The sequence below is a fragment of the Oncorhynchus tshawytscha genome, linkage group LG16 (genome assembly GCF_018296145.1).
Source record: "Oncorhynchus tshawytscha isolate Ot180627B linkage group LG16, Otsh_v2.0, whole genome shotgun sequence".
In the NCBI taxonomy this organism is placed as follows: Eukaryota; Metazoa; Chordata; class Actinopteri; order Salmoniformes; family Salmonidae; genus Oncorhynchus; species Oncorhynchus tshawytscha.
Genome location: NC_056444.1, coordinates 62,005,083 through 62,030,735, shown reverse-complemented (window position 1 = coordinate 62,030,735; position 25,653 = coordinate 62,005,083). Strand labels below are relative to the sequence as shown.

Sequence of the window (25,653 nt, the reverse complement as noted above, 5' to 3'; positions counted from 1 at the left end):
GATCTTTGATAGACAGGGTCCTGGAAAAGGGACAGTTCTTTTTTTTTTGCTGAGTATACATACATACATACAGTGGGGTAAAAAAGTATTGTCAGCCACCAAGTTCTCCTGTAATTTTCATCATAGGTACACTTCAACTATGACAGACAAAATTAAGAAAAAAAATCCAGAAAATCACATTGTAGGATTTTTGATGAATTTATTTGCGAATTATGGTGGAAAATAAGTATTTGGTCACCGACAAACAAGAAAGATTTCTGGCTCTCACAGACCTGTAACTTCTTCAAGAGGCTCCACTGTTCTCCACTCATTACCTGTATTAATGGCACCTGTTTGAACTTGTTATCAGTATAAAAGACACCTGTCCACAACCTCAAACAGTCACACTCCAAACTCCACTGTGGCCAAGACCAAAGAGCTGTCAAAGGACACCAGAAACAAAATTGTAGACCTGCACCAGGCTGGGAAGACTGCATCTGCAATAGGTAAGCAGCTTGGTTTGAATAAATCAACTGTGGGAGCAATTTTTGGAAATGGAAGACATACAAGACCACTGATGATCTCCCTCGATCTGGGGCTCCACGCAAGATCTCACCCCGTGGGGTCAAAATTATCACAAGAACGGTGAGCAAAAATCCCAGAACCACACGGGAGGACCTAGTGAGTGAACTGCAGAGAGCTGGGACCAAAGTAACAAAGTCTACCATCAGTAACACACTACACCGCCAGGGACTCAAATCCTGCAGTGCCAGACGTGTCCCCCTGCTTAAGCCAGTACATGTCCAGGCCCGTCTGAAGTTTGCTAGAGAGCATTTGGATGATCCAGAAGAAGATTGGGAGAATGTCATATGGTCAGATGAAACCAAAATAGAACTTTTTGGTAAAAACTCAACTCGTCGTGTTTGGAGGACAAAGAATGCTGAGTTGCATCCAAAGAACACCATACCTACTGTGAAGCATGGGGGTGGAAACATCATGCTTTGGAGCTGTTTTTCTGCAAAGGGACCAGGACGACTGATCCGCGTAAAGGAAAGAATGAATGGGCCCATGTATCGTGAGATTTTGAGTGAAAACCTCCTTCCATCAGCAAGGCATTGAAGATGAAACGTGGCTGGGTCTTTCAGCATGACAATGATCCCAAACACACCGCCTGGGCAACGAAGGAGTGGCTTCGTAAGAAGCATTTCAAGGTCCTGGAGTGGCCTAGCCAGTCTCCAGACCTCAACCCCATAGAAAATTTTTGGAGGGAGTTGAAAGTCCGTGTTGCCCAGCAACAGCCCCAAAACATCACTGCTCTAGAGGAGATCTGCATGGAGGAATGGGCCAAAATACCAGCAACAGTGTGTGAAGACTTACAGAAAATGTTTGACCTCTGTCATTGCCAACAAAGGGTATATAACAAAGTATTGAGAAACTTTTGTTTATTGACCAAATACTTATTTTCCACCATAATTTGCAAATACAATTCATTAAAAATCTTACAATGTGATTTTCTGGATTTTCTTTTCTCATTTTGTCTGTCATAGTTGAAGTGTACCTATGATGAAAATTACAGGCCTCTCTCATCTTTTTAAGTGGGAGAGCTTTCACAATTGGTGGCTGACTAAATACTTTTTTTGCCCCACTGTACATACATACATACATACATACATACATACATACATACATACATACATACATACATACATACATACATACATACATACATACATACATACATACATACATACATACATACAGTTGAATTCGGAAGTTTACATACACCTTAGCCAAATACATTAAAACTCAGTTTTTCACAATTCCTGACATTTAATCCTCGTAAAAAAATCCCTGTCTTAGGTCAGTTAGGATCACCACTTTATTTTAAGAATCTGAAATGTCAGAATAATAGTAGAGTGATTTATTTCAGCTTTTATTTATTTCATCACATTCCCAGTGGGTCAGAAGTTTACATACACTCAATTAGTATTTGGTAGCATTTCCTTTAAATTGTTGGAACTTGGGTTAAATGTTTCGGGTAGCCTTCCACAAGCTTCCCACAATAAGTTGAGTGAACAGAACAGACAGAACGCATCTCCTTCCTGAGCGGTATGATGGCTGCGTGGTCCCATGGTGTTTATACTTGCGTACTATTGTTTGTACAGATGAATGTGGTACCTTCAGGCGTTTGGAAATTGCTCCCAAGGATGAACCAGACTTGTGGAGGTCTACAATATTTTTTCTGAGGTCTTGGCTGATTTCTTTTGACTGTGCCTTTTAAACGGCTTTAGAAAATTCCAGAAAATGTTGTCATGGCTTTAGAAGCTTCTGTTAGGCTAATTGACATAATTTGAGTCAATTGGAGGTGTACCTGTGGATGTATTTCAAGCAAAAAGGCACTGAGTTTGAAGGTAGGCCTTGAAGTACATCCACAGGTACACCTCCAATTGACTCAAATGATGTCAATTTGCCTAGCAAAAGCTTCTAAAGCCATGACAACATTTTCTAGAATTTTCTCAAGCTGTTTAAAGAACAGTCAACTTTGTGTATGTAAATCTCTGACCCACTGGAATTGTGATACAGTGAAATCTGTCTGTAAACAATTGTTGGAAGAATTACCTGAGTCTTGCTCAAAGTTGATGTCCTAACCGACTAGCCAAAACTAGTTTGTTAACAGGAAATTTGTTGAGTGGTTGAAAAACGAGTGTTAATGACTCCAACCTAAGTAAGTGTATGTAAACTTCTGACTTCAGCTCTATATACATACATACATACAGTCATGGCCAAATGTTTTGAGAATGACACAAATATGAATTTCCACAAAGTTTGCTGTTTCAGTGTCTTTAGATATTTTTGTCAGATGTTACTATGGAATACTGAAGTATAATTACAAGCATTTCATAAGTGTCAAAGGCTTATATTTACAATTACATGAATTTGATGCAAAGTGTCAATATTTGCAGTGTTGACCCTTCTTTTTCAAGACATCTGCAATCCGCCCTGGCATGCTGTGAATTAACTTCTGGGCCACATCCTGACTGATGGCAGCCCATTCTTGCATCAATGCTTGGAGTTTGTCAGAATTTGTGGGTTTTTGTTTGTCCACCTGCCTCTTGAGGATTGCCAACAAGTTCTCAATGGGATTATGGTCTGGAGAGTATCCTGGCCATGGACCCAAAATATTCATGTTTTGTTCCCCAAGCCACTTAGTTATCACTTTTGCCTTTTGGCAAGGTGCTCCATAATGCTGGAAAAGGCATTGTTTGTCACCAAACTGTTCCTGGATGGTTGGGAGAAGTTACTCTCGGAGAATGTGTTGGTACCATTCTTTATTCATGGCTGTGTTCTTAGGCAAAATTGTGAGTGAGCCCACTCCCTTGGCTGAGAAGCAACCCCACACATGAATGGTCTTAGGATGCTTTACTGTTGGCATGACACAGGACTGATGTTAGCGCTCACCTTGTCTTCTCCTTCTTCTGTCTTTTCTGGATGCCCCAAACAATCGGAAAGGGGATTCATCAGAGAAAAATGACTTTACCCCAGTCCTCAGCAGTCCAATCCCTGTACCTTTTGCAGAATATCAGTCTGTCCCTGATGTTTTTCCTGGAGAGAAGTGGCTTCTTTGCTGCCCTTCTTGACACCAGGCCATCCTCCAAAGGTATTCGCCTCACTGTACTTGCAGATGCTCTCACACCTGCCTATTGATGATCACAGCTCCTTGAAGTTTTTTAGGATCTGATAAATGGTTGATTTAGGTGCAATCTTACTGGCAGCAATATCCTTGCCTGTGAAGCCCTTTTTGTGCAAAGCAATGATGATGGCACATGTGTCCTTGCAGGTAACCATGGTTGACAGAGGAAGAACAATTATTCCAAGCACCACCCTCCTTTTGAAGCTTCCAGTCTGTTATTCGAACTCAATCAGCATGACGGGGTGATTTCCAGCCTTGTCCTCGTCAACACTCACACCTGTGTTAAAGAGAGAATCACTGACATGTCAACTGGTCCTTTTGTGGCAGGGCTGAAATGCAGTGGAAATGTTTTTGGGGGATTCTGTTAATTTGCATGGGAAAGAGGGACTTTGCAATTAATTGCAATTCATCTGATCACTCTTCATAACATTCTGGAGTATATGCAAATTGGCATCATACAAACTGAGGCAGCAGACTTCATGAAAATTAATATTTGTGTCATTCTCAACTTTTGGCCACGACTGTACACTCACTCACTCACTCACTACTAGTCAAAAGTTTTAGAACACCTACTCATTCAAGGATTTTTCTTTAATTTTACTACTTTCTACATTCAAAAGGCATTCGCAGATCTGAGCTATTTTTTTTTTAAGGTACATGGTAACAGTTGAATAAGATGAGAAATAGAAGGAACCCGCAAACTGCCCTAGATAGTATCACTGCTCTTTAATAAGCTTTACGTATCGGCCTCACGGTTTTGTCAGTTTTTAATTGTAGAGTAATAGAGAAGACATCAAACACATGGAATCATGTAGTAAACAAAAGTGTTAAACAAATCAAAATATATATTTTACATTTGAGATTCTTCAAATAGCCACCCTTTGCCTTGATGACCGCTTTAAACACACTTGGCATTCTCTCAACCAGCTTCAGATGGAATGCTTTTCCAACAGTCTTGAAGGAGTTCTCACATATGCTGAGCACTTGTCGGCTGCTTTTCCTTCACTCTGCAGTCCGACTCATCCCAAACCATCTCAATTGGGTTGTGGTCAGGGGATTGTGGCGGCCAGGTCAACTGATGATGCAGTACTCCATCCCTCTCCTTCTTGGTCAAATAGCCCTTACACAGCCTGGAGGTGTGTGGGTTCATTGTCCTGTTGAAAAACAAATGATCGTTCCACTAAGCCCAAACCAGATGGGATGGTGTATCGTTGCAGAATTTTGTGGTAGCCATGCTGGTTAAGTGTGCCTTGAATTCTAAATAAATCACAGACAGTGTCACCAGCAAAGCACCCCCACACCATAACACCACCACCTCCATGCTTTACGGTGGGAAATACACATGCGGAGATCATCCATTCACCCACACCGCGTCTCACAGACACAGCAGTTGGAACCAAAAATCTCACATTTGGACTCCAGACCAAATGACAAATTTCCACTGGTCTAATGTCCATTGCTTGTGTTTCTTGGCCCAAGCAAGTCTCTTCTTCTTATTGGTGTCCTTCAGTAGTGGTTTCTTTGAAGCAATTCAACCATGAAGGCCTGATTCACACAGTCTTCTCTTAACAGTTGATGTTGACATGTGTCTGTTACTTGAACTCTGAAGCATTTATTTGGGCTGCAATTTCTGACGCTGGTAACGCTAATGAACTTATCCTCTGCAGAGGTAACTCTGGGTCTTCCATTCCTGTGGCGGTTCTCATGAGAGCCAGTTTCATCATAGTGCTTGACAGTTTTTGCATCTGCACTTGAAAAAACATTACAAGTTCTTGAAATGTTCTGTATTGACTGACCTTCATGTTTTAAAGTAATAACGGACTGTTGTTTTCTTTGCTTATTTGAGCTGATCTTATCATAATATGGACTTGGTATTTTATTAATAGGGCTATCTTCTGTATACCACCACTACCTTGTCACATAACAACTGATTGGCTCCAACATATTAAGAAGGACGAAACTCCACAAATGTAAATTTTTAAAGAAGGCACAACTGTTAATTGAAATGCACTCTAGGTGACTACCTCGTGAAGCTGGTTGAGAGAATGCCAAGAGTGTGCAAAGCTGTCATCAAGGCAAAGGGTGGCTATTTGAAGAATCTCAAATATACAATATATTTATTGTTGTTTTAAGACTTTTTTTTTGGTTTCTTCATGATTCCATATGTGTTATTTCATAGTTTTGATGTCATTTATATTATTCTACGAACCCTTGAATGAGTAGGTGTTCTAAAATTTTTGACCAGTACTCTATATATTTGCAAAAAAATATATGGGGGATTAGAAGTGATGCAGACTTGTATCCCGTTAAATCTGTGGAAAGACTTGGTGTTTGCTGTTCGCCACCACTCCCCATTTAATTTAACAGAGCTTGAGAAAATATGCAAGAAAAAATGGGAGAAAATCCCCACATCCAGCAAAACTAATAGACATTCCAAATCTGAAATCAGCGCCACAGGTGCTTCTCCAGAGTTTTGACTCTGGTGTGAATACTTATGTAAATGAGCTTTTCTGCACACATTTCTAAATACATGTTTTTACTTTGTCATTATGGGATATTGTGTGTAGGTGGGTGAGATTAATTTTTTTGAAATCCATTTTGAATTTGGGCTGTAACACAAAGTGGAATAAGTTAAGTGGTATGAATACTTTCTGAAGGCACTGTAGTAGTGTCGTCATCCTCAATAGATACTGCTTTCTCTTCAGAGTGTTGTCTTGACTTGTTTTGAAGTGCTGATGGATGAGTAACTTTTGTGTCCTTTGCTTTGCAGGTCCTTCTTTATGTGGAGAAGAGGGAAAAGAGCCGTCACCGACCCTGTTTAACGGAAGAGGGGTTTAAAAGTAAAAAGGAAACGATAGAAGAAAGACCCCTGTGAATCTCCTTGCTTTCCATAGCCTACTGTGGTTAAAGTTGTAGGACAGACTCACTGTTTTTAACAGTGTGTCAATACACCGGGAGGGTCCTCATGCTTCCACCAACTATGCAGTGAGGGTGAGCTGGCAGTGTGCCCCCTCTCACCATGCTGGCTCTGGGCATAGAGCAGGGGAAAGGTAGAGGGGGACGGGGCCGGGCTACTCTGGCCTGGCAGGCCCCATCCTCAGTGAAGTCTCTAACCCAGGACCCAGGGAGGCCTACTGTGGCCTGGCAGGCCCCCTCCTCTGGGGAGCCTCTAACACAGGACCTAGGGAGGCCAGGCCTCAACATCAAGCAGAAGATTTCCCAGTGGGAAGGCCTCTGTCAACCAAACGGTGATGGGCATACCGAAAGGGTCAAAGAGCATGCACCAGTTGTATCCCGATCTCTTTCAGGGGATGTCCTGGGTAACGGAGTATGTAGCGACAGTTTGAGAGGTGGACCTCACTGCAAAGCCAACCTCTCTAAAGCCAGAAGCCTGGGTTTGGATTTCAGGGAAAACCTACAAGCACGGTGCGGACACAAGGGCATTGGCAGAAAGTCGGATGCCCCTCAGAATCACAACAGTTTCAGTAAGACTTCAACCACAATACCAGTGTCCAAGCCATTCACAGCGCCTTCGCAAACTCTTACAACAGACACTACAAACATCTTCCAAGTAGAAAGGATCATCCCCACCAATGGTGAACTGAAGGTGGGTAATGTGTTGGAAGTTAAGTGGACCAAACCCCTATGTCTGTCTGTGGATGACCATGGAGAGAGCCTGCCACCAGGGAATTTCTACACCTCAAGGGGCTTCTGGCGGAGGCTGGAGGGAGATGTGTTGTTCTGGGAGAAGGGAACAAATACCTCAGCAGAGCCTCAGAGTGTTGTGGGTCCAGCGACTCGCCCTCCACCAAAACCACAACGGACATTTCAGTATCAGGGAGCGGACAGCACCCCAGCAAACTGGGTCCAATGGGACAGCAGGATTCCATCTGTCAACCAATCCAACACCAAGTGCAGTGGCATAGCCCAAACACCTAGCTTCCCAGAACCCCTGTGTCCTGTTAGCCGTGGCAATGGATTTTCCAGACACAGAAAGAACAGGTAAGTTCATGATACTGACACCTCTAGAGTATAGAGAAGGTTTGGTTTACCATTTTAAAACAGAACATTTTTGGCATCTTACTTTTTCAATGGCTTTAGTCAAGGTAAAATCTGGTTGTTTGTAATACAAACACGTTAACAATTATTTGGTGAAAGTCTTTCTCTCTCCTGAGCTATTGTGCTCTCATACAGTGTCCTTAGTTTTAAATTGTTTTATGTTAAGTAGTAGAATGAGAGAGTTTTAGAGGCAAAGTTTGAGTGAGAGAAGGGTCAGTCTAGCATTTGGTCGGCCTCCATGTGTGATTACACAGTCTTTGGCAGCATTGCAGACTATTGTCTGGATATGGCCTACTTCCAGAGCAGCCAACTGTCCGGCGGTCACGTTTGTTTCGAAACACACACCAGCTCTCACATTGAATTCCACTAATGTAGTCTCCTAATTTTTCTATCAGTTTGTATTCTCTATGAGGGCAATTCCATATGAACACACAGTAAGGTTTCAAAGGACACCAATACTGGCTTTGTAGCATCTACTGATTTATTGTTGTAGTGTCTTAAAGAAGGCCTGGGGAAATGTCACACATTGTTTCTCAATAATCATTTTGGATACAGACTTCAATGGTATGCCAAAAACCTACCCCCTAATGACCTTTTCTATTGATTTCTATTTCTATTGATTTAATTCCAGGAAGATCCAAAACATCATACATCATATCTTTGGGTCAATCTTGAATGGAATTCCTGATGCGTCTTTAGCATAACCATCCAAATTGCTTTCTATTAGGCTTACTCTTGTAACTCTCTTTCCTGCTCTCTCTCTTGCTCACACTCTCCGTATTGACCTTAACCCTTAGCCACATGTTGAATTTATTTTTCTTTAATCTCTCCGTGCTTCTATTTTACACCCTTTTTTTCTCTCTCCCTGACACACCCTCCTACGGTCTATTGCCATCACTAGCCGGCTACCAACCGGTTATTCAACCCTGCACCTTAGAGGCTGCTGCCCTATGTATATAGACATGGAATCACTGGTCACTTTAATAATGTTTACATACTGTTTTACTAATTTCTTATGTAAATACTGTTACTGCAATCCCAGTCTGACATTTACTCAATCCCAGTCTGACATTTACTCAATCCCAGTCTGACATTGCGTGTCCTAATATTTATATATTTCTTAATTCCATTATTTTAGATTTGTGTGAATTGTTAGATACTACTTCACTGTTGGAGCTAGGAACACAAGCATTTCACTACATTCTGCAATAACATCTGCTAAATATGTGTATGTGACCAATACAATTTGATTTGATCATCTTCACTATCAACTTGTGAAAACCCCTCCAATGCCGAGGCCCTTTGGCTGAACGTAAGAGGATAACGCATTGAACATCACGATGCAGACTGTTTAGGGCGACAGTGTCCCCTCTCCCTCCATTTTTACAGGAAGTCCTTTGAGTTTGAGGATGTGGTGCAGTTGACAGCGCAGCAGGGTACACTGGGAAGTGGGGCCAGGCGCTCCGGCCTGTTCCACGCCTTCTCTGACGACAACATTTATGAGGACATTATCTGTGAGTTCACCCCTGACACAAAGTGGAAAAAAGACACTCCACTTAGGCAGCCTGAGTCATCTTACAATCTTAGGAACATTTAGGAACCAATTATTTCCTAGTCTTACTTCCCATCGTCGTAACCACTGATAAAGAAAAGGCTGGAATATAGATTTTTTTTTCCATATTGTCACATATCAAGTCCTTTTTAGGTCAGTGGTGGAAGTAAAAGGAGAGAAATAAAGGCAGCCATTTAAGACCATTCGGAATTAAAACAAGTACTATTAGCGTATTATGCTGTGTATGTCATCTGTCTCCCTCACCGTTGACCCTGGCCAGCTGGACCCTTGACCAGAGACAACCCATATGAGGATGTCAAGCTGGCTCCTACTATGTGTCTCCCCATCAGGCGTCCCCGACCCTGGAACATGGCACAGAGAGAGAGCCCTTGCACACCAAAGGTAGTCATGGAAACTGATTCACAGGATATTAGATTTCAATTGAGCCCAGTATGATATGAAAAAACAAACCTACTTTAATCTTTAATTACCCAGTCCTCTTGTATTCTGTGTCTCAGCTCCCTCCCAAGCCTCTCACGTTGTGGGTGGAGAGGAAGGAAACACTGGCAGCGACACCACCCACCCCTACCTCCCCTACTGAAGCCCCCCACAGAACTGCCTTTCCCAGGCGACCCACAACCACCCACAAAACATACAGACTGCCTCAGGTAAACACACACAAGCATTTCATAAGTATTTTATACACAGTGGAAATTGTACACTGCTCAAAAAAATTAAGGGAACACTTAAACAACACAATGTAACTTCAAGTCAATCACACTTCTGTGAAATGAAACTGTCCACTTAGGAAGCAACACTGATTGACAATAAATTTCACATGCTGTTGTGCAAATGGAATAGACAACAGGTGGAAATTATAGGCAATTAGCAAGACACCCCCAAAAAGGAGTGGTTCTGCAGGTGGTGACCACAGACCACTTCTCAGTTCCTATGCTTCCTGGCTGATTTTTGGTCACTTTTGAATGCTGGCGGTGCTTTCACTCTAGTGGTATAGCATGAGACGGCGTCTACAACCCACACAAGTGGCTCAGGTAGTGCAGCTCATCCAGGGTGGCACATCAATGCGAGCTGTGGCAAGAAGGTTTGCTGTGTCTGTCAGCGTAGTGTCCAGAGCATGGAGGTGCTACTAGGAGACAGGCCAGTACATCAGGAGACGTGGTGGAGGCCGTAGGAGGGCAACAACCCAGCAGCAGGACCGCTACCTCCGCCTTTGTGCAAGAAGGAGCAGGAGGAGCACTGCCGGAGCCCTGCAAAATGACCTCCAGCAGGCCACAAATGTGCATGTGTCTGCGGTCAGAACGGTCAGAAACAGACTCCATGAGGGTGGTATGAGGGCCCGATGTCCACAGGTGGGGGTTGTGCTTCCAGCCCAACACCGTGCAGGACGTTTTGGCATTAGCCAGAGAACACCAAGATTGGCAAATTTGCCACTGGCGCCCTGTGCTCTTCACAGATGAAAGCAGGTTCACACTGAGCACATGTGACAGAGTCTGGAGACGCTGTGGAGAACGTTCTGCTGCCTGCAACATCCTCCAGCATGACCGGTTTGGCGGTGGGTCAGTCATGGTGTGGGGTGGCATTTCTTTGGGGGGCCGCACAGCCCTCCATGTGCTCGCCAGAGGTAGCCTGACTGCCATTAGGTACCGAGATGAGATCCTCAGACCCCTTGTGAGACCATATGCTGGTGCGGTTGGCCCTGGGTTCCTCCTAATGCAAGACCATGCTAGACCTGTGGCTGGAGTGTGTCAGCAGTTCCTGCAAGAGGAAGGCATTGATGCTATGTGGCTGGAGTGTGTCAGCAGTTCCTGCAAGAGGAAGGCATTGATGCTATGGACTGGCTCGCCCGTTCCCCAGACCTGGATCCAATTGAGCACATCTGGGACATCATGTCTCGCTCCATCCACCAGCGCCACGTTGCACCACAGACTGTCCAGGAGCTGGCGGATGCTTTTTAATTTTTTAAAATTTATTTCACCTTTATTTAACCAGGTAGGCCAGTTGAGAACAAGTTCTCATTTGCAACTGCGACCTGGCCAAGATAAAGCATAGCAGTGTGAGCAGACAACACAGAGTTACACATGGAATAAACAATTAACAAGTCAATAACACAGTAGAAAACAAAGGGGGGAGTCTATATACAATGTGTGCAAAAGGCATGAGGAGGTAGGCGAATAATTACAATTTTGCAGATTAACACTGGAGTGATAAATGATCAGATGGTCATGTACAGGTAGAGATATTGGTGTGCAAAAGAGCAAGTAAATAAATAAAAACAGTATGGGGATGAGGTAGGTGAAAATGGGTGGGCTATTTACCAATAGACTATGTACAGCAGCAGCGATCGGTTAGCTGCTCAGATAGCTGATGTTTGAAGTTGGTGAGGGAGATAAAAGTCTCCAACTTCAGCGATTTTGCAATTCGTTCCAGTCACAGGCAGCAGAGTACTGGAACGAAAGGCGGCCAAATGAGGTGTTGGCTTTAGGGATGATCAGTGAGATACACCTGCTGGAGCGCGTGCTACGGATGGGTGTTGCCATCGTGACCAGTGAACTGAGATAAGGCGGAGCTTTACCTAGCATGGACTTGTAGATGACCTGGAGCCAGTGGGTCTGGCGACGAATATGTAACGAGGGCCAGCCGACTAGAGCATACAGGTCGCAGTGGTGGGTGGTATAAGGTGCTTTAGTGACAAAACGGATGGCACTGTGATAGACTGCATCCAGTTTGCTGAGTAGAGTGTTGGAAGCCATTTTGTAGATGACATCGCCGAAGTCGAGGATCGGAAGGATAGTCAGTTTTACTAGGGTAAGCTTGGCGGCGTGAGTGAAGGAGGCTTTGTTGCGGAATAGAAAGCCGACTCTTGATTTGATTTTCGATTGGAGATGTTTGATATGAGTCTGGAAGGAGAGTTTGCAGTCTAGCCAGACACCTAGGTACTTATAGATGTCCACATATTCAAGGTCGGAACCGTCCAGGGTGGTGATGCTAGTCGGGCATGTGGGTGCAGGCAGCGATCGGTTGAAAAGCATGCATTTGGTTTTACTAGCATTTAAGAGCAGTTGGAGGCCACGGAAGGAGTGTTGTATGGCATTGAAGCTTGTTTGGAGGTTAGATAGCACAGTGTCCAATGACGGGCCGAAAGTATATAGAATGGTGTCGTCTGCGTAGAGGTGGATCAGGGAATCGCCCGCAGCAAGAGCAACATCATTGATATATACAGAGAAAAGAGTCGGCCCGAGAATTGAACCGTGTGGCACCCCCATAGAGACTGCCAGAGGACCGGACAGCATGCCCTCCGATTTGACACACTGAACTCTGTCTGCAAAGTAATTGGTGAACCAGGCAAGGCAGTCATCCGAAAAACCGAGGCTACTGAGTCTGCCAATAAGAATATGGTGATTGACAGAGTCGAAAGCCTTGGCAAGGTCAATGAAGACGGCTGCACAGTACTGTCTTTTATCGATGGCGGTTATGATATCGTTTAGTACCTTGAGTGTTGCTGAGGTGCACCCGTGACCGGCTCGGAAACCAGATTGCACAGCGGAGAAGGTACGGTGGGATTCGAGATGGTCAGTGACCTGTTTGTTGACTTGGCTTTCGAAGACCTTAGATAGGCAGGGCAGGATGGATATAGGTCTGTAACAGTTTGGGTCCAGGGTGTCTCCCCCTTTGAAGAGGGGGATGACTGCGGCAGCTTTCCAATCCTTGGGGATCTCAGACGATATGAAAGAGAGGTTGAACAGGCTGGTAATAGGGGTTGCGACAATGGCGGCGGAAAGTTTCAGAAATAGGGGGTCCAGATTGTCAAGCCCAGCTGATTTGTACGGGTCCAGGTTTTGCAGCTCTTTCAGAACATCTGCTATCTGGATTTGGGTAAAGGAGAACCTGGAGAGGCTTGGGCGAGGAGCTGCCGGGGGGGCAGAGCTGTTGGCCGAGGTTGGAGTAGCCAGGCGGAAGGCATGGCCAGCTGTTGAGAAATGCTTATTGAAGTTTTCAATAATCATGGATTTATCGGTGGTGACCGTGTTACCTAGCCTCAGTGCAGTGGGCAGCTGGGAGGAGGTGCTCTTGTTCTCCATGGACTTCACAGTGTCCCAGAACTTTTTGGAGTTGGAGCTACAGGATGCAAACTTCTGCCTGAAGAAGCTGGCCTTAGCTTTCCTGACTGACTGCGTGTATTGGTTCCGGACTTCCCTGAACAGTTGCATATCCCGGGGACTATTCGATGCTATTGCAGTCCGCCACAGGATGTTTTTGTGCTGGTCGAGGGCAGTCAGGTCTGGGGTGAACCAAGGACTGTATCTGTTCTTAGTTCTGCATTTTTGAACGGAGCATGCTTATCTAAAATGGTAAGGAAGTTACTTTTAAAGAATGACCAGGCATCCTCAACTGACGGGATGAGGTCAATGTCCTTCCAGGATACCCGGGCCAGGTCAATTAGAAAGGCCTGCTCACAGAAGTGTTTTAGGGAGCGTTTGACAGTGATGAGGGGTGGTCGTTTGACTGCGGCTCCGTAGCGGATACAGGCAATGAGGCAGTGATCGCTGAGATCCTGGTTGAAGACAGCGGAGGTGTATTTGGAGGGCCAGTTGGTCAGGATGACATCTATGAGGGTGCCCTTGTTTACAGATTTAGGGTTGTACCTGGTGGGTTCCTTGATGATTTGTGTGAGATTGAGGGCATCTAGCTTAGATTGTAGGACTGCCGGGGTGTTAAGCATATCCCAGTTTAGGTCACCTAACAGAACAAACTCTTTAGTCCAGGTCTGGGAGGAGATCCCTCAGGAGACCATCCACCACCTCATCAGGAGCATGCCCAGGCGTTGTAGGGAGGTCATACAGGCACGTGGAGGCCACACACACTACTGAGCCTCATTTTGACTTGTTTTAAGGACATTACACCAAAGTTGGATCAGCCTGTAGTTTGGTTTTCCACTTTAATTTTGAGTGTGACTCCAAATCCAGTCCTCCATGGGTTGATAAATTTGATTTCCTTTGATAATTTGTGTGATTTTGTTGTCAGCACATTCAACTATGTAAAGAAAAAAGTATTTAATAAGAATATTTCATTCATTCAGATCTAGGATGTGTTATTTTAGTGTTCCCTTTATTTTTTTGAGCAGTGTATTTACCGCAAACTATTAGTTATTTAATTTTGTAATTTTGAGTGGGAATAGCAGCCTAAAATGTTAGTGGTTTTGGTCTGTTTACAATATTACACATATAGAAGCCAAGCTAGTGTTAGGCCTACAATCTGTTGTCCATTTGGAGATACATCTGAGCTTCCTGTATGCTAAATTCCCAATCTGACCCTCAAACCATTACGGTCACCTAATAATCCCCAGTTTACAATTGGCTCATTCATCCCCCTCCTCTCCCCTGTAACTATTCCACAGGTCGTTGCTGCAAATGAGAACGTCTTCTCAGTCAACTTACCTGGTAAAATAACGGATAAATAAAAAAATAAAAAATGCTTGGCTCTGGATCCAGGTCACTCATTCCGCTGCTCAAGTTGAAACTTGACTGATGGCCCTATTCAGTCCAAACAGGTACCCAGTAGGAAACGTTTTTCAATGCAACAAGGAAGTTGTGCTTGAATTACATTTATTGATTCACTAACTTTTCAGAAAAGTTTGTGGCCAGATCACAAGTATGTCAACAACAATGTGATGATATGTCACATGAATGTGATTTATTTGTATCAGATAAATATACTGAACAAAAATATTAATGCAACAATTACAAAGATTTTACTGAGTTACAGTTCATATAAGAAAATCAGTCATTGGGCCCTAATCTATGTATTTCCCACATGACTGGGCAGGGGTGCAGCCATGGGTGGGCCTTGGAGGGTGTAGGCCCACCCTTTTGGCAGCCAGGCCCACTCACTGCGGAGCCAGGCCCATCTAATCAGGATCAGTTTTTCACCTCAACTGCACTTTATTTCTGACAGAAATACCCCCCCCCCCAGACGATCCTGCAAGTGAAGGGGGTCCTGAGCTGGCCTCGTTAAACTTGGTCTGCTGTTGTGAGGCCGGTTGGATGTACTGCAGCTTATGGATGTGGTCTTTTATTGTCCCCAGCACAAGGTGCACCTGTGTAATGATCGTGCTGTTTAATCAGTTTATTGATATTCCACACCTGTCAGGTAGATGGATTATCTTGGCAAAGGAGAAATGCTCACTAACAGGGATGTAAACAAATTTGTGCACAACATTTTTGAGAAATTTGCTTTTTGGGCATGTGCAGAATTTGGGGCATTTAAAAAAAATGGTATATATTTTTAAAATTAGCTCAAACATGGCACCAACACTTTACATGTTGCGTTTTATATTTTTGTTCAGTGTATATCTTTGTGTACGTGTTTGTTTGTGTGTGGTTTCTCTGACGCAGTATGTCAATAAGATTCATGTGATCTTTGACGCCAAGCGAGGGAGAAAGAGAGTGAAGAGCCAGGCACAGGGCGGTTCAGCTCGAGGTATGACTGTTATTACCCTCAAACTTGTCTACAAGATGAAGATGAACTGTTCTCTGTAAATACCCAGCAATTCATGAGATACGTTACATCCCGTCACTGGTACAAATACAATACAAAGACACTCTGTCTCCTATAATGTCTTTCTTTCATCCCTTTATTACTCTCTGTCTCTCACTCTGTGTTTCTATCTCTGTCTGTGTGTCTCTGTCTGTTGCACTCTGTCGCTCTCTCATTTTCTCTTGCGCACTCTCTTCTGCTCTGAACAGAGGAGACCAGTGGAACTGAGAGTGACCCAGAGGACAACACTAATGGTACTACTATAGGATTGACCTTCATTCCAAAATCAATGTTTGGCAGACGTTTTTAGAATGTTGAGATCAGTCAATGTCCCACGCCTTCTACTAAAGTTGTATAGATCCAGCCTCAATCCCAAATTAAGGGGAAAGCACTGTCTTTTTTTTTTTGGGGGGGGGGTGCCTTTATCTTTTCTATTCACATTTTATTTGCATTTAATCAAAGCAAGATATTAATATCCTGTTCCGTTAGATTCAGCTTATCAGATTTTTTTTAAATAAATGTTTTACTATCTCCACTAGGAGGGTCGAGACGCTCGGTCTATGTCCAGTCCACGCTGAAGCGGAGGCCAGGCTACCGCACCCTGGAGAGGGACCTGATCCAGCTCCAGCAACAGCAGCTCTTCCAGCTCTTTGTGGTGGTGTCACTCAGAAAGAGTTCCCCGGGAAACACCTATGCCCCTGAGATCACGCAACAGTTTCCCAACAAGGTTATTGTCAATTGAAATCAATTAAAGCCAACCTCTTTCAGATGGGGGGTAACAGAGCTTGGTGGCGGAACACACTTATACAATACATTTTTACAGGGGAAACCATGCATGGGCTCAAAGGAACCCCAGAATGTTTTGAGTTGCCTTTGTTTTTTGTTACCATTGTATTTCTCTTGACTATTTCCTGTTTTGCGGGCCAGGGAATAAAATGAGTCTATAAAATGAGTCTCTCCTTTCTTTACGGTGTAGTTTGCGAAGTCTTCTCGTCACTCCCGTGAAGCTGAAGATCGGCTGAAGGCAATCCCCAAGTTTTGCTTCCCAGACTCTCAGGACTGGCGGCCATCTGGAGACCTGCCCAGGTAAGCTGCTGTCACATTCACATTGTGGTCACAGTATGTAGCAGTGGTGTACAATAAGGATATTCATATAAGGGTGCTGAAACAACCACTTTAATATAAGTATTGAAACAGGTCAAAACTTAAGTAGTGAGTTTTTTTTGTAATAATCACTGTCCTAGAATGAAATATGATCTGAGAATTAAGTGAAAGGTATGTTAAATGAAAGGTTGAACATCTAGTGTTTCAGACAAAGAAAAACATGATTGCAGTTCATATGCCATGCTTTGTTTTCTTCCCAGGGAGTCTGCCTTAGAACACTGCTTATCTCTACTACAATGTGTATCCCTGTCAAATTGTCTATGCTTCTGTCTCTAGTGAAACTTTCTCTTTTGTCTTGACGGGAGAGGATGGCAGCCGTTGGTTTTGTTACTGTCGTAAGATCCTGGTGAGTGTGTGTGTGTGTGTGTCATTTTTTTATTTATTTTTTATTTTACCTTTATTTAACCAGGTAGGCAAGTTGAGAACAAGTTCTCATTTACAATTGCGACCTGGCCAAGATAAAGCAAAGCAGTTCGACAGATACAACGACACAGAGTTACACATGGAGTAAAACAAACATACAGTCAATAATACAGTATAAACAAGTCTATATACAATGTGAGCAAATGAGGTGAGAAGGGAGGTAAAGGCAAAAAAGGCCATGGTGGCAAAGTAAATACAATATAGCAAGTAAAACACTGGAATGGTAGTTTTGCAATGGAAGAATGTGCAAAGTAGAAATAAAAATAATGGGGTGCAAAATAAATGAAAATTAAATACAGTTGGGAAAGAGGTAGTTGTTTGGGCTAAATTATAGGTGGGCTATGTACAGGTGCAGTAATCTGTGAGCTGCTCTGACAGTTGGTGCTTAAAGCTAGTGAGGGAGATAAGTGTTTCCAGTTTCAGAGATTTTTGTAGTTCGTTCCAGTCATTGGCAGCAGAGAACTGGAAGGAGAGGCGGCCAAAGAAATAATTGGTTTTGGGGGTGACTAGAGAGATATACCTGCTGGAGCGTGTGCTACAGGTGGGAGATGCTATGGTGACCAGCGAGCTGAGATAAGGGGGGACCTAACCTAGCAGGGTCTTGTAGATGACATGGAGCCAGTGGGTTTGGCGACGAGTATGAAGGGAGGGCCAGCCAACGAGAGTGTACAGGTCGCAATGGTGGGTAGTATATGGGGCTTTGGTGACAAAACGGATTGCACTGTGATAGACTGCATCCAATTTGTTGAGTAGGGTATTGGAGGCTATTTTGTAAATGACATCGCCAAAGTCGAGGATTGGTAGGATGGTCAGTTTTACGAGGGTATGTTTGGCAGCATGAGTGAAGGATGCTTTGTTGCGAAATAGGAAGCCAATTCTAGATTTAACTTTGGATTGGAGATGTTTGATATGGGTCTGGAAGGAGAGTTTACAGTCTAACCAGACACCTAAGTATTTGTAGTTGTCCACGTATTCTAAGTCAGAGCCGTCTAGAGTAGTGATGTTGGACAGGCGGGTAGGTGCAGGTAGCGATCGGTTGAAGAGCATGCATTTAGTTTTACTTGTATTTAAGAGCAGTTGGAGGCCACGGAAGGAGAGTTGTATGGCATTGAAGCTTGCCTGGAGGGTTGTTAACACAGTGTCCAAAGAAGGGCCGGAAGTATACAGAATGGTGTCGTCTGCGTAGAGGTGGATCAGAGACTCACCAGCAGCAAGAGCGACCTCATTGATGTATACAGAGAAGAGAGTTGGTCCAAGAATTGAACCCTGTGGCACCCCCATAGAGACTGCCGGAGGTCCGGATAGCAGACCCTCCGATTTGACACACTGAACTCTATCAGAGAAGTAGTTGGTGAACCAGGCGAGGCAATCATTTGAGAAACCAAGGCTGTCGAGTCTGCCGATGAGGATGTGGTGATTGACGGAGTCGAAAGCCTTGGCCAGATCAATGAATACGGCTGCACAGTAATGTTTCTTATCGATGGCGGTTAAGATATCGTTTAGGACCTTGAGCGTGGCTGAGGTGCACCCATGACCAGCTCTGAAACCAGATTGCATAGCAGAGAAGGTATGGTGAGATTCGAAATGGTCGGTAATCTGTTTGTTGACTTGGCTTTCGAAGACCTTAGAAAGGCACGGTAGGATAGATATAGGTCTGTAGCAGTTTGGGTCAAGAGTGTCCCCCCTTTGAAGAGGGGGATGACCGCAGCTGCTTTCCAATCTTTGGGAATCTCAGACGACACGAAAGAGAGGTTGAACAGGCTAGTAATAGGGGTGGCAACAATTTCGGCAGATAATTTTAGAAAGAAAGGGTCCAGATTGTCTAGCCCGGCTGATTTGTAGGGGTCCAGATTTTGCAGCTCTTTCAGAACATCAGCTGAATGGATTTGGGAGAAGGAGAAATGGGGAAGGCTTGGGCGAGTTGCTGTTGGGGGTGCAGTGCTGTTGACCAGGGTAGGAGTAGCCAGGTGGAAAGCATGGCCAGCCATAGAAAAATGCTTAGTGAAATTCTCAATTATGGTGGATTTATCAGTGGTGACAGTGTTTCCTATCTTCAGTGCAGTGGGCAGCTGGGAGGAGGTGTTCTTATTCTCCATGTACTTTACAGTGTCCCAGAACTTTTTTGAGTTAGTGTTGCAGGAAGCAAATTTCTGCTTGAAAAAGCTAGCCTTGGCTTTTCTAACTGCCTGTGTATAATGGTTTCTAGCTTCCCTGAACAGCTGCATATCACGGAGGCTGTTCGATGCTAATGCAGAACGCCATAGGATGTTTTGTGTTGGTTAAGGGCAGTCAGGTCTGGGGAGAACCAAGGGCTATATCTGTTCCTGGTTCTAAATTTCTTGAATGGGGCATGTTTATTTAAGATGGTTAGGAAGGCATTTAAAAAAAATATCCAGGCATCCTCTACTGACGGGATAAGATCAATATCCTTCCAGGATACCCCGGCCAGGTCGATTAGAAAGGCCTGCTCGCAGAAGTGTTTCAGGGAGCGTTTTACAGTGATGAGTGGAGGTCGTTTGACCGCTGACCCATTACAGATGCAGGCAATGAGGCAGTGATCGCTGAGATCTTGGTTGAAGACAGCAGAGGTGTATTTAGAGGGGAAGTTGGTTAGGATGATATCTATGAGGGTGCCCGTGTTTAAGGCTTTGGGAAGGTACCTGGTAGGTTCATTGATAATTTGTGTGAGATTGAGGGCATCAAGTTTAGATTGTAGGATGGCTGGGGTGTTAAGCATGTTCCAGTTTAGGTCGCCTAGCAGCACGAACTCTGAAGATAGATGGGGGGCAATCAGTTCACATATGGTGTCCAGAGCACAGCTGGGGGCATAGGGTGGTCTATAGCAGGCGGCAACGGTGAGAGACTTGTTTTTAGAGAGGTGGATTTTTAAAAGTAGAAGTTCAAATTGTTTGGGTACAGACCTGGATAGTAGGACAGAACTCTGCAGGCTATCTTTGCAGTAGATTGCAACACCGCCCCCTTTGGCAGTTCTATCTTGTCTGAAAATGTTGTAGTTTGGAATTAAAATTTCTGAATTTTTGGTGGTCTTCCTAAGCCAGGATTCAGACACAGCTAGAACATCCGGGTTGGCAGAGTGTGCTAAAGCAGTGAATAGAACAAACTTAGGGAGGAGGCTTCTAATGTTAACATGCATGAAACCAAGGCTATTACGGTTATAGAAGTCGTCAAAAGAGAGCGCCTGGGGAATAGGAGTGGAGCTAGGCACTGCAGGGCCTGGATTCACCTCTACATCGCCAGAGGAACATAGGAGGAGTAGAATAAGGGTACGGCTAAAAGCTATGAGAATTGGTCATCTAGAACGTCTGGAACATAGAGTAAAAGGAGGTTTCTGGGGGCGGTAAAATAGCATCAAGGTATAATGTACAGACAAAGGTATGGTAGTATGTGAATACAGTGGGGGTAAACCTAGGTATTGAGAGATATTGTCTCTAGAAACATCATTGAAACCAGGAGATGTCATTGCATGTGTGGGTGGTGGAACTAATAGGTTGGATAAGGTATAGTGAGCAGGACTAGAGGCTCTACAGTGAAATAAGCCAATAAACACTAACCAGAACAGCAATGGACAAGACATATTGACATTTAAGGAGAGGCATGCTTAGTCGAGTGATCAAAAGGGTCCAGTGAGTGGAGAGGTTGGTTGGGGGTCACGGCGATTTAGACAGCTAGCCAGGCCATCGGTAGCAAGCTAGCATAGGATGGAGGTCTGTTGTTAGCCACCTCTTGCGTTCCGTCAGTAGATTAGTGGGGTTCCGTGTGGTAGAGGGGATTAATCCAAATCACACAACAACAACAAAAATAAAAACAATAGATATAGTTATAGAGGCCCAAGAAGAAAACATAATAATAATAAAAATAAATAAATTGTCCGATTGTCTATTCAGATAGCAGACGGTAAGACAGCTAACGGTTAGCAGGCCGCAGATGGGCGTTCAGGTAACGTCGCGACGGAGGAGCCAGCCGGATCTCCTTCGGGTAGATAACGTCGGCAGTCCAGTTGTGAAGGCCCGGTGGGGCTCCGCGTAGGCAGTAAACGGGTCCGGATAGGTGACTGCAGCCCAGGAGTGATTGATGGAACTCAGGAGTGATTGACGGAGCTGGCTAGCTCCGGAATAATTGATGTTTGCTCCGGAATCGACGAAGGCCGATAGTCACACGGATAGCAGCTAGCTAGCTGTGAGATCCGGGTATGAATGTCCAGAGAGCAGTCGAAATCCAGGGACATGGAGAGAAAAATTGGTCCGGTATGTTCCGTTCCGAGCCGCGCTGCGCCGTACAGAACTGGCGATAGATTTTCGAGCTAAAGGATAGCTGATGACCACAAACCGTAGTTAGCTGAATACTAACGATTTGCCAGTAAAGAAGCGAACTAGCTTCTGATTAGCTTCTGGATTAGCTTCTGGCTAGTTTCAGGCTAGCTTCTTGGAGTTTCTGGCTAGCTTCTTGGAGGATTACAGATTTGAGGTAAATAATACTTTTTTATAAATATAAATTGGTGAGGCGGGTTGCAGGAGAGTGTTTTGAAGATGAGTTGGTGGAAAATAAAAATAAAATGTATGTGAAAAAAGTTGTAAATATATATATATATATATATATATATATATATATATATATATATATATATATATATATATATATATATTATATATATATACAGGACACGACAAGACGAGGACAAAGACAAAGACGTCTGAACTGCTTTGCCACCTTGGAGAGGACATTACGTTTTGTGTGTGTCTGCCTATGCGTGTGACAACTTGGCAGTAAAGTGCTTACTCAATATCTAAGGGATATACTCCATCTGAGTCGTAGGCCATAAAACCTCTGAATCAATGAGCCTAACTAAAAAGAATTTCACATTTTTTCCAAATGTTGAATGTTAGATTTGTGTTTTTTGAATGCATTGCACAATGCGATGTTTCTGTTATCCCCCAGAAAGTTAGCGTTATATAGCCTTTCAATAACTTTGACACTGAATGCCAGAATTTGGTTTTCACGCTCTTCTCTGTGTTGATTTGTGCCATTTAGCCCTGTGGAAAGGGGAAGAGACTGCCTGAAGTTCACTGTATTGTAAGCAGACTGGGCTGCTTCAACCTGTTTGCTAAGGTAACCGGCAGTCTGATTAAACTCTTCATATATAATGCATTTTAGCTTGCTTGTGCACATTGAACAGGGTTGAAACTAAATCCTGTAAAAATGTCCCAAGCTAATCAGAAGGGTGAGTTTTTAGAAGGATAATTGATATATTTAACGATGTGTTATTATGTACGACCCAATGTTTTAGTCTGTGCAGGTGAGAGGGGACAGGTGTGACTGTAAATAAAGTGTAAATAAAAGTTGAAGAAAGCAGCTAGTATTTAATGTAGTCCTGGTGTATTCCCTTGTTGATACTTGTCATCAGGATTGTCTTTGTGTTTAGGGGTGTAGTTATGGAGTTATACTGGGTGCGTCTTTGTGTGTGTGGGTGGGTGTGTTTTCAGATCTTGGAGGAGGTAGAGAGGCGCAGGGAGATCTGTCCTGCCCTGGTGTCCCCCTTCATGCGTAGCGTCATGGAGGCTCCTTTCCCCGCCCCTGGACGCACCATCACAGTCAAGAGCTTCCTCCCAGGCTCAGGAAATGAGGTAACAATCACAACTAAGAGGAAGTTACCCTATGACTATACGAAAATAGTTACTACAGGATGTTAAGAGAAGTAACAGTTCCTACCTAGCTCTTTATTACGGACACTTTGTCAACAACACCTGCAATCATGTGCAATGTCTCTGCCCAGCAACCAGCTGTTGTAAGAGCAATAGCCAACCGTGTGTGTGTGTGTGTGGTCAGGTGCTGACTCTGTGCCGGCCGGTGGACTCGAGGCTGGAGCACGTGGACTTTGAGAGCCTGCTGCAGTGCCTGAGCGTTGGGAGACTCTTGCAGGTGTTTGCCTCTCTGCTACTGGAGAGGAGGGTCATCTTTATCGCTAACAAACTCAGGTGATGTGTTTCCTCTAGTACACACAGCTTCACTGGCATCTCCAGCTTGACTTGGGAGATAGTGGGAGGGCAGGTACTGCAGAGTACTGGTTCAGGGTGGAATGTATTGTGTGCTTTGCTCTTCTGTTGGTCGGTGTGAAAGTGCTGTGTGTAAGTTGTCATAAGTACATAGTGTAGTCCGAGTTAATTCTATTGAATAGACTGTATGGACTCCATATCTTTGACGTGCCTCTTCTCTGGAATTTCACATCTTTTCATCCCTTTCTCCTCTCTTCAGTGTGCTGTCTCGTTGTGGCCATGCTGCGCTGGCGCTGCTCTACCCGTTCACATGGCAGCATACCTTTGTGCCTGTGCTACCCGCCAGCATGCTGGACATCAGCTGCTCTCCCACTCCCTTTCTCATGGGGGCGCTGGTGCCCTGCTTGCCCGAGCTGCTGGAGCTGCCCATAGAGGAGGTAAGTGACAAAGCTCACCATCTGATTCCCAGTGGCTAGTCACTAGATGGCCATGCTACAAAGGACAGCATTTTTTCGATTTCATCAGAATTGATGAGGAAGTACATGAGTGATTATTTCCTTGATAAAGGGTTAATGTTAGGGTTATTTAGTGTTCTGTCGCACACAATGGTTTATCAGACTTAAAAGTATTTGTGCCACCTAGTGGTAGTTTTATAAACGTCATTGCAGTAAGACTAACAAATAACTGGAGTATCAAACTTCAAATAGTTACTAACAGTTAATGGTAGACAGTCACTGATGTCTAATTTGAAGCCAAATACTTTGACCTGCTTTCCTGTTGTCATTGATATTTTCTATGTTCTCTCTCCGTTTGCATTCTAGGTACTTATTGTAGATTTATGCGCAGACAAGTTTGTCAAACAGGTGTGTACATTTTACATTTTAGTCATTTAGCAGATGCTCTAAGAGTGAGTCACATTATTGAGTGGATACATTGTTTTTTCCTTTTTCCTGTACTGGTCCCCTGCGGGAATCGAACCCACAACTCTGAGCAAGTGCCATGCTCTACCAACTGAATTGTGACTCATGGGTTAGCAATGTGGTTCCAAAACATGACAAGGACATGAGGAAGACTTTCTGTGCATGTCTGCTCTCCGTCCTTGTCCTGGGATTGTCTTTTAAAGTGGCATTGTTAAATTTGTATTTTATTTAACGAGGTAAGTTAGTTAAGAACAAATTAGTATTTACAATGACGGCCTAACCCGGACGACGCTGTGCCAATTATGCGCCGCCCTATGGGACTCCAAATCACGGCTGGTTGTGATACAGCCTGGAATCGAACCAGGGTCTGTAGTGATGCCTCTAGCACTGAGATGCAGTGCCTTAGACCGTTGCGCCACTCGGGAGTTTAATTTCATACTACACTATGCCAGAGCTTGAATTTCTTTTGGGTGTAGTCCAAGTTCATATAGTGAGAATATTAAATGGATTATCCATCCCCAGAAATAAAAATCATGAAACTCCTGTCAATTTGATGAACGCCTATGTTCTATCAGTGAAAAAAAATAAAAAATGTCCCCCTGATATAACTTCTAAGTGGTCCATCTGTGAAGTCTGGAAATTGTGTAGGAATGCAGTGCATTCTGAAAGTATTCAGACCCCTTGACGTTTTTTACGTTGTTACGTTACAGCCTTATTCTAAAATGGATTACATTTACAATCTACACACAATACCCCATAATTCAGACCCTTTGCTATGAGACTTGAAATTGAGCTCAAGTGCATCCTGTTTCTATTGATCATCCTTGCAATGTTTCTAAAACTTTATTTCAGTCCACCTGTGGTAAATTCAATTGATTGGACATGATTTGGAAAGGCACACACCTGTCTATATAAGGTCCCACAGTTGACAGTGCATGTCAGAGCACAAACCAAGCCATGAGGTCAAAGGAAATGTTCGTTGAGCGCCGAGACGACAGGATTTTGTGGAGGCACAGATCTGGGGAAGGGTACCAAAACATTTCGTAAGCATTGAAGGTCTGCAAGAACCCTGTGGCCTCTATCATTCATAAATGTAAGTTTGGAACCACCACGACTCTTCCTAGCGCTGGCAGCACGGCCAAACTGAGTAATCGGGGGAGAAGAGCCTTGGTAAGGGAGATGACCAAGAACCCGATGGAACTCTGATGTAGTTCCTCTGTGGAGATGGGAGAACCTTCCAGATGGACAACCATCTCTGCAGCACTCCACCAATCAGGCCTTTTATGGTAGTGGCCAGAT

At 44.0% G+C, this 25,653-nt stretch overlaps 1 protein-coding gene across 2 annotated transcripts in view; it reads left to right on the top strand.

The window, feature by feature from the left end:
• Nucleotides 1-25,653, top strand: part of dennd2c (DENN/MADD domain containing 2C) — a 52,126-nt gene that overhangs the window by 5,925 nt on the left and 20,548 nt on the right. Inside the window, exons 2-15 of one of the 2 annotated variants that reach the window (XM_024399675.2) lie at nt 6,441-7,672; nt 9,119-9,243; nt 9,562-9,683; nt 9,800-9,949; nt 15,695-15,779; nt 16,046-16,090; nt 16,376-16,563; nt 16,813-16,922; nt 17,277-17,346; nt 22,473-22,550; nt 22,925-23,065; nt 23,268-23,416; nt 23,694-23,871; nt 24,256-24,297. In XM_024399675.2, coding sequence (XP_024255443.1) covers nt 6,690-7,672; nt 9,119-9,243; nt 9,562-9,683; nt 9,800-9,949; nt 15,695-15,779; nt 16,046-16,090; nt 16,376-16,563; nt 16,813-16,922; nt 17,277-17,346; nt 22,473-22,550; nt 22,925-23,065; nt 23,268-23,416; nt 23,694-23,871; nt 24,256-24,297 — 2,466 coding nt within the window. In that variant the 5' untranslated portion in view covers nt 6,441-6,689. Of the gene's footprint in view, nt 1-6,440; nt 7,673-8,898; nt 9,244-9,561; nt 9,684-9,799; nt 9,950-15,694; nt 15,780-16,045; nt 16,091-16,375; nt 16,564-16,812; nt 16,923-17,276; nt 17,347-22,472; nt 22,551-22,924; nt 23,066-23,267; nt 23,417-23,693; nt 23,872-24,255; nt 24,298-25,653 lie in introns of those variants that run through there. The other variant, XM_024399676.2, reaches the window with a different exon arrangement.